Consider the following 9762-nt stretch of genomic DNA (forward strand, 5'->3'; position numbering starts at 1 on the left):
TTGGAGTGACCGATCAAATGCTTTTAAAGTCAACCAATAGAACCAAAAGAAGTGGGGCTGCAGTGAGGAGCACAGGGTCTTATTGGATGATTGGATGATCGGGGGGGTCTTCTTTGGTATTGATGGCGAATCCCCCAGTTTGAGGCCGTTTTGACAGTCGGGAGTGATGGAGCGAACCGTGATTCGCTCCTGAAGGAAGCCGCTCACCCGCCTCACGCCATGCCGCTGGGCATGTCTGACCCCCCCCCCCCCACCCCCCCGGCGTTACCACGGCAAGCCAGATCTCAAAAGCGCTCATTCAGCCAGAACCGTCAAGCAGATGTGTTTGGATACTTTATCCTGACGATTTACGTTCGGAAAGAAAAAAAAACGACAACGCAAATTTTGGGTTAAGCCGGAGAAAACGGACCCCCCCCCCTCCCGTGACGTCTCCTTACGACACGCGCGCTATAGAACGAGCGGGAAACGGAAAGCGAACGCCGCACGCTGCGTGGGAGACGCTAAAAACGTCGCTAGCGCCGAAAGTCCGACTGTAGCTCTTCCCTGCGGGGCGTGTTAACTGTTCCCAAATGGGGCGCGTTCCGCAGTAGCTGATTGTTTCTCTTAAGCGACGGCGTGCGCATATAGCATCCTCGCTAATAACGACCTAAAGAGAAACCTAGATGTTTCTGAAAACAATTATTATTAAATATGTCCCTGACACTAGTAGTAACACAAGAGTAAGAGGAGACATTATATTCACTCTCCTGCCCTCCATTAACTTGATTACAATCAAACTCAATTTTCTTTACAAACATAGAAAGTCAATTTAGAAAGTCAGTCTTTGTCAACTACTAAAATCATGTGTTTATCAAACTATGTAATAAAATCCATATTTGTATTTCTTTATCCACATTTAATTCCAGCTCCTTGGTTTAATTTCAGTTTCTGGGTTTAATTTCAGCTTCTAGGTTTGATTTCAGTTTATAGCTTTAATTTCAGCTCGTTGGTTTGTTATTCATGGCAGGCATTCATGGAGGAGATTGAAGGCATGTCAATCAAGAGAGAAAGAGAGAGAGAGAGGGAAAGGAGAGAGAGGGAGAGGAGAAAGAGAGAGAGAAAGAGAGAGGGAGGGAGGGGGGAGCAGAGAAGGGGGGGGTAGAACTTCTCTTTTTTACTATGTATTTCCAATGATAAAGACCAGATGCTAAGCTTTAAAAAGGATCAGCCTACCCCCATCCCTACACACACATACGCTCTCTCAAACACACTCACACTTACACATACACACACCCAAACACATGCGCGCACACGCACACACAATCACTCTAACGCAAAATCACACACACACACATACACACACATGCGCACACACACACACACGCGCGCCTCTCTATTAGATACATAAATACAGGTTACCTAATGGCTCTCGCAGCCTGTCCGTATGAGATATGCGGTTCGGGAGGCCAGGCCGAGCGCCCGTACGAGCGAGCAGGTAATTATTCGCAGGGCTTGCTCCTGGGCCTCCAGCTGACACACAGACTCGGTAAATCACACCGCTGCTCGCCTGTGGTGAACTCCGCTGGCTCGCTCGCCGGAGGAGCACAGAAGCGCTGTGGAAAAGCAACACGTTACCCCCCCCACCCCTCCGCACGCCCTCCCCTCCGTCCCCCCCAGTTCACCCCCCAACCCCCCCACCGGGGCCTTCTCTATGCAGCGAACCCACTGCTGAGCCACAGAAATTCCCTTTGCTGGTTTTCAGTCAGCTAAGTCAGCTGTATGTACAGTGGTCTTTATTCAATCAAAACTTAGCTATAACTCTGGCTTACGGCTAAATGCAGTGGCCCGGATTCAATCAACACTCGCCCTTAACTTTGACTCATATCAGACTCACACTAAATGTCATCAATACTTGTCCTTAAAATGTGACTCACAGTTCAATTCTGTAGCCTCAATTCAATCAAAATCGGTCCTCAATTTTCTCTCTCACTTGCAGACACCACCAGGGCCAAGAGAGGTGAGGAGAAGGATGGGGTGGAGTATAAGTTCGTCTCCAAACCGCAGTTCGAGGCCGACATCATCGAGAACAAGTAGGTCCCTCCCAGCATACAGGCCACTGTGGCTGCAGTACACTGGGGGGATGGTCCCCAGTACAACTGTGTGTAGGCAAAGTATTGACCCCAATCAGCACCAACTAGTGGGGCTCTATTAAATCAACAAAATCATATCACCCTGTAGGTAATCAGAGCACTAAGTGCAATTTAGTTAGGAAAATGGCGGGCATTGTTGGGCTGAATGGTCTGTTCTCGTCATTATTTTATGTTATGCTATGTTACATCATGTTATATTCTTATTAACTTCTTTTAATGACACAATATGAATTGTTTACCCAATGCTTACACAATGTTTACTCTACTCAGCGCCAACTAGTGTGGCTCTATTACCCCAACAAATTCATACTGTTATTAAATTCTTTTAATGAAACATTTCAAATTGATTTCGAGTTCACATCAGACATACAGTACATTTGAAGTCTGTAAGTCATACTCATTAGATAAACCAATGAAAGGGTTTTCCAAGGAATCTTTTGTGCACAATTCATTATAGAACACTCAGATTGGCTCTTCAGAACCAATATGGAGCACCTGGATTGGCTACAGGTGAAATATGGAATATATTCATTCAATATTGATTTTTTTGTGCAGTTTGATTGGCTGCAGGAACACTGTTGAACATTGTGGAGCTACTGAGCTCATTTAAGCCATTTAATCACAAATTCAAAAACAGTTTGAAATGGCAGCTGATAACTGGACAAAGCGACCGATCTGGGTTTTCCTTCAGTTAAAGACAAAGCAGGCCGCCTCACTGCACATGTTTGATGTCAGCCTGTGTTGCCCAGTGACATCCTGCGTCATTCAATTGCATCTGTGCTGCAGAACCGCATGACATGCATTGCTGTGGACCGCAGCAGGGCTCTAGGGGTGGAAATTAGGGGGAGAAAATCCGCAATTTATCTGGTTTTGTTTCGCTTCGTCGCATTTTTTATGCTCGAGAGGTCGCTTTGCCAAGCAAAAAAAAATCTCACCAAAAGTGCCACAGGAGATGATTGCTGCTTTCCAGAGGAAAACCCTAAGCTTTGCGCAAAATCTTTTCAATCTTTCCGAATATCTCAAAATTCAAAATGAAACTCAAACTCATTTACACGTAGTTTCCACTGTGTTTGGATGGACCTAGTTAGCGCAAGTCTTGTCTGGATGCGAACATCACATTCTTTCTGAGTTAAATATCAAAGCAACTGCCATGCGCTGCAAAAGCAAATAGCAAACAGGATGAGCAAATTACATTATTTATTTTCTTAGCCTTCATCAAGGAAAACTCTACGTAATGTCTCTTTATACAGCAGGATGTTTAGTGAGGCCCATGAGTTCCTGTACAGTGCTTTGGTCAAACATGAAATGGCTGTGCCCCAGTCTGGATTTGAACCCGGATTTGAACTGCACTGGATAAGAAGTCCTGCACTTTTTCCCCAGATATTTTACACGTTTATTTTTATTTCCTGTTTGGCATCCCCAGTCGCATCTCTGGGGGGTCATTGCTGAGCCTCCTGCCCCCATACACAGGGGGGCGCTGCAACCAAAATGCACACACTCCTCCTACACACACCCCTTCCAGAGCGCGCTTATTACACAGGCCACGCAGCGCTATAGCAGAATACAAGCGGCAATCAGAGAAGAGACATTCACATCACTGACTGCACTGTCAAAAAGAATATGTCCAATATGCAATACACTTTTTGTGCCACTACCTTTACGTTACTTTGAACACATTACTGCTTTTGTGTTGCAAGCATACAATTTATGTGTTACAAAAAGGGAGACTTTTTTGACGCAGACTGTGTTGAAAGCAAACACGTCTGTTTTGAGAGAGTACAACTGCTAGCTTGCGGGTGTATGGCGCGTTGCTGAGGGGGAACTGCACAGGGTTTTATCAGGCTGGAAACCTGCCGCGTCCGCTGGTTCTCTCTCTGTTTCGGCACACCAGTTATTAATTTAAGCCTCCGATTGGCTGAAGAGACCGCGGTCCCGTTTGTGAAGCACCGCGCTGCCCGGCCGTTGCCGAAATCACATCATGCGATGGAAACACGTTCGCTCGCTTTACCGAGAAGAGAAGCCCGCAGATTAAGCGGGATCCTGGCGCCCGCCTTTCCCCCCCCCCGACTTTAAAGCCAGCAGGTGTTACTGATTTAAAGCATAACTCGGAAGATTAGATAAAAACCGCGAAAGTGCCAAAACGTCTGGAATTGTTATCGGCTGAAATATGCTACAACTTCCTCAGCAGCTGAGCGTAATCCAGACGTTCAGCACGAAGAGGGACGCTGTGTGTTTTATTTACACTACATGATTATCCCCAGTGCTAAACCAGGACACTGCACAAGGAAAAAAATGAAATGCGGTTTTTGAAAGGCGGTCTCGATTCCCCCCCCCCCGCCTTTTTTTTTCTTTGCCATGCTGAGACGTTGCTATATGTAGGCCTGGCTCCGTATATAAAATTGAAGTTGATTTATTTATTCATTTTTTACATACCGGTATATATATGAAAATGATTCTTAAATATACAGTACATGTTTTCTTCGGAGTTCGTCTTTCTGATTTAAGCACATCTGACTTTCTCCTGTAAGGCTGTAGGGACTGTTGTTGCCGTTTGTTTAGCCCCTTTGTAAACAGTAAAGGATTTGCGGAGTCGTTCCTGTGATCACCGTTGTGACTCTCTGTCTTCCGGGCAGGTTCATCGAGCACGGGGATTACAGGGGACATTACTACGGGACAAGCCTGGATTCGGTGCGCTCCATCCTGCAGGGGAACAAGGTGTGCCTGCTGGACGTCCCGCCCCATGTAAGCACCGGTGCAGTGAAAATAATACTGGAGACTCCCACTAGAGTCATTTCCCAATTTTTTCATTTCATTTCTTCCAGTTTGTTATTTTATACATTTAGATATTAATTATTATTACTACTCCTTGCTATTATCTTTTTTCAAAAAAGTTGCTTTAAAATAAATATTTTTTTTTGGGTAAAGCAACACATTAATTGAAATCAACCTTGTCAAAAGCTATAGCCTTCCCCCCATAAAATACCCATTACTGTCCAAGGGTACTACTGTGTAACCAGCCAAAAAAAACAATAAAAAGTTAAAGAAATAAATACATTCTAATCATGCCCAAATGTTTCCCCGGAGACTTTAACTAATTGCATGGATAGTTAGCTGCCCGAATGAGGCTCTGAGGACCGTTCACAGGCAGAAGACACAGTGAGTGCCACTGTTCCCTTGGGTCCCCTGCAGAGTATCCAGCGCTTGCGGACGGCCGAGTTCAAGCCTTACGTGGTTTTCGTGAAGCCCCCTCCGATGGAGGAGCTGCGACTGAGCCGGAGGAACGCGAAAGTCGCCCGCAGACGAGACGGAGAGGGTTCGGCCGAGCTGTTCACGGTAACGTACGGCGAGATGCGGAGATTCCTGGCGAATGTTAAATTACGACCAATAATCTTTTTGGGCTGGACTGCACCGGCGGGGCCAGCTGTACAAATGCGAATGTCTGTGACTGACTGAGTGACTGATGAAGTTACACCATTGGTCGGCCGAGTTATGAAGTTACACCATTGGTCGGCCGGATCACGTGCGTTAGGTCCAGCCATATACTAGGTTGTAATCTGGTCTTGTTTTTGATAATCCAATTGCTTGCATAGCCTGCGGGTTGTAGCACACAATGTCAATCCATTAATGTCAGAAAGCCCTGGAAGAAAGCCAGTGTCTGGCACCCGTCTATCAGAAACCCAGGTGATGAGGTAATCCTCTCTCTCTCTCGCTCACCCCACACTGCGCGCACACACAGCAGGTGAGCCACACCTGTACTCCATTACCACGTCTCTGCAGGGCGCTATACATGCTGATGGATTCTATTCAGCCTGTTTGATCTCCCCTCACTCTCCACGTCTCATGCTCCCCAACACCCTGCAGTTTTCACACACGTTATACACATTAACAATAAGACTTATATTTAAACGTTCCCCCCACCCCCCTCTGGGTGAACTACAGGTGTGCCCCATGAACCTCTTATCTAACGCCCCCCCACACCCCTCCAGGACTGACGTTCTCACCCAGCACCTCCCTGTCTGGGTCACGCCAATACGATTTATTTCTCTACAGTATATGAATACTACAAATGATTTTTGCGTTAACCATCCACTAATCAATTAAGTAGTAATTAGCATCATTTTGAAACTATTACACAGGTCTTTAATAAAGAATACAGTGTCTAATTTCTGCTTGCTTCCCCATGCCACAATGATTTGGTAAATAAATTGTAATCGTTTGTCTGTCTAAAAGGAGGAAGACTTCCAGGAAATGATTGACTCCGCCCAGGAGATGGAGGACAGGTACGGACACCTGTTTGAGAAGACCATCGTCAACGAGGACATGGCCTTCGCCTTCAGAGAGCTGAGCTTGGCCTTGGAAAAGCTGGAGACAGAGATTCAGTGGATCCCTAAATCCTGGGTGTCTTCCTAAAACATGCAGAGGGGACATAATACAGAGAAATCAGGGATATTTAGACCCCCCTCCCCTTACATCCCTAACCCTAACCCTAACCCTAACCCTGATACCTGACATGGCTAATAAACCAATCAAATCAGGGCTTGAGTCAGGCATTTAACAACTACTTAGTATATAGAACATGTTGATATAAATTGGGATAACTTTAAGGGGCAGTTCACCCAAAAATCAGCAGCAATGTCTCTTTCCAAATATAATGGCACGGTTACTCATGAACATCCACAGACCTTGTTGTGCATGGTTTCATAAAAACCCGCTTTCTACGGAGTACGCCAGCTGTGTACATCTGTGCAGTGTTAACCAAAGCAGGCCAGTATTCAGCACTTGGAAAGAGATGTTGCTGTTGGGTTTTTCAAATGTAAAATTTTGGCGCTTCGAGCACCGCAAACATTGGCCCCGTTGAGGTCGGCTGTATCAGGGTGAGCTGCAGCGGGCATCAAAAAAACTTGTCAAATCTCGACGAAACTACCTGGATGGAAATATATATGGAAAAATTTCTTTGTTTTTTGTGTGAACGTCCCCTTTAAACCAAACGAACAGAAAACGGAATGGAATATTTCGAAATAAAGATTAGAATCCATTTAATGCTGAATGCCGTGAGGTGTGATAAAGGTCAATGCAAACTGCACCACAAATAGTTGGACAATTAGCATAAAATAAACAACTGTAGCTACTTGCGTGTAGTTTGGCCCTTAAAACGATGCAGGATTTCATTTGTGTATTTTAAATCATCTGCATCCATCAGTGGACTAAGCACTTGATTGGCCTTCTGCATGGCTGCGATGGCTGCTTTGGTTCACGTAGAACAAATCCAGCGAAAGCGCTGAACTGGTGTTTAGAGTTTGTGCAGACTGTTTCTCTGCAGGTCTGCCAATCAGAGAAAACCAGAGCCAGAATGCAGTTATTTACTGTAACTGTGTACCGTTTCATTTAGATTTTTTATTTTATTTTTTATTTTTATAGAGACCAAAGACATGTTTATGGCTAAAAAAAGGGAGCGGAAACCATTTCGCTTTCACTGTCAATTTTTGTAAAGTAGCCTTAAATGTTTAAATTTAGCCCTGAGGATTTAAAGCAGGGCTTTTTTTTCTGTTGTTGTTAGATTACAGGCTAAGTCGTGTATTGTACATCAAGCGGGAAGGCATAATTTAATTTACGATGATGAGCTGAATCTTTTTTATTTTTATTTTTATTTTTTTGGATTTTCCAAAAATAACCCTTGGGAAAGTGCGTTAAAGGACAAACCAACCATTGGCACGAGTCTTCTCTGTATGCTCCAGCCGTACAACCAGACAGCTTTACTGCTGCTTCAGTCTCTAATTCCATAAGCTTGTCCTATCAAATAATTATCTGGTTTAGCTTTACGTCTATCTAGGTCCATTCACCCGTATCTCTTCATTTATAAAGCTATTGTAGGAAAGCTCCATTGTTACTTGTGCTGCTTACCAAACTAGAATATGACTAGAAATTGAATTATAGCGTTTTTGTGCTTTCTAAAATTCTCTGACCACCCAAAAGCTCGATCGGTCTTCAAATTGTCTTTATATGGCTATGTTAATACAATTGTTAATACAATGTTGAAATCTGTATGTAATAACTGAGCAGCGCACCTGCTTTTAATCTTTTTTAACCACTGTATTTGTCTACAACCATAACTTTTTTATTCTTACACTTTTTAGCAGCACGTGAACCTGTGCTTGTTTGATTAGTCGTAGGGTATTGTTGATTTATCTATCTGTTTGTGTGTAATATAAAACGAGGCTGTACATTCCTTGTAAGACAAAACCTACATGTTATCGGGACAGAAAGAAATTTCTCTTAATCTACAGTTTCAAAACAGTTTAGGCGCTCAGACAGTCATCATGAGAAACGACGCAGGCTGCGCGCCGCCTTTTGGAGAGCTTTCAGGAGACTGGGGAGAGCGCGGACAGTGGGCCCGGGGACCCGTCGGAGACGCCGAAAACTTACAGCTCGCGCGCCTCAGCGCCAGATGTTGCGGCGGCGCGGCTCCCGCCGTAACCCTTGGCGACGGCGCTGAGAGAGTTACGCGGCGCGGCGACAGACGGCTGTTAGTTACGCGGGCGCGCAAACGCTCCGCCGCGTCTTGCCGGAGGACGCGGGACGGAACAGGAAACCCGCGACCGTACGTGCTACTGTGTATTTTACCGCGTGCTTTATTTTTTTTTTTTAATGCGCTGCCACGATTCGAATTCATTTAAGGTAAGGGTGTGAGACTCCAGCCCTGGAGAGCCATATAGTGTCTGCTGTTTTTTTTTGGTGTTTTTCGGCACTTAAGTGATTACTGCAAGTGGACGATTGTCTGGAGTCCACGCGGCTTGTTCCCAAGGCCTAAGCTGTCCGCTTGTTGAGAAGTAACCACAAAAGCCCGCACACACTGCAGTCTTCCAGACTTAAGGTCAGGCTCATCACCTACAGTGCAAAAGGCACTCCGACAGAGAGACTCACACACACGCACACACAAACACACATACACGCACGCATGCACTCTCTCACACACACGCACACAAATGCTTTATGGGTGCCATTAAACAGCCAGAATACCTGACACAAAAAGCAAGACCCAATTCAAATTAATGTTATTCAATTTATTTTCCAATTTTATTAATGCCTCCTTCATTAAATCTTGTGGTTTATGGCTTATTCTTCTTTATACTCGGTTGAAAGTTCCAACATGAAATATTTCACAGCAATAACCGAAGTTTTTGGGGTAAATGACCAAAGCAGGGCGCTCAGATTGTCTTTGCAGAGCAGGTGTCAGCAGGTGTTGACGTTAGGCTGGAGTTATTCGAGCGGTCCCGGGGCAGCAGGGAGAGAGCAGCGCTGAGTCTGGCCGCGAGAATCCTTTTAAATGACGCACCGAGTGAGCGATTCCCGGCTCGGCGCCTGACAGCTGGTCCGCAGGAAAGACGTCCGGAGAGAGCTTAACACAAGTGTCGGCAGTTTAATTACCCAGAATCCCCCATGTCACTCCGCACCGGTCCCAGCTGAAGCGCTGCTGGCTGCTGGCTGGAGATTTAGCCTTCACTGTTACCTGTTTGAATGCGCTCGGGTGCAGTTAATAACATTAATCTTTATTTGTGCAACACCCGTTCATACAAAATGCATCCCAAAGTGCTTTACGCAAACAAAGAAAAGAACAAAGGTGGCATGCACCTAA

The 9762-nt window shown here is 45.3% G+C and overlaps 1 protein-coding gene across 1 annotated transcript in view; it reads left to right on the plus strand.

Annotated features, from left to right (window-relative positions):
• The window catches only part of LOC118233571 (MAGUK p55 subfamily member 7-like), a 62835-nt gene extending 56296 nt beyond the window's left edge, over nt 1-6539 (plus strand). Inside the window, exons 14-17 of the mRNA XM_035429330.1 lie at nt 1976-2069; nt 4763-4871; nt 5319-5462; nt 6360-6539. Of these exons, the coding sequence (XP_035285221.1) occupies nt 1976-2069; nt 4763-4871; nt 5319-5462; nt 6360-6539 (527 nt within the window). The remainder of the gene's footprint in view (nt 1-1975; nt 2070-4762; nt 4872-5318; nt 5463-6359) is intronic.
• Nucleotides 6540-9762: the final 3223 nt, after the last annotated feature.

This window comes from Anguilla anguilla, chromosome 8 (assembly GCF_013347855.1).
Source record: "Anguilla anguilla isolate fAngAng1 chromosome 8, fAngAng1.pri, whole genome shotgun sequence".
NCBI lineage: Eukaryota > Metazoa > Chordata > Actinopteri > Anguilliformes > Anguillidae > Anguilla > Anguilla anguilla.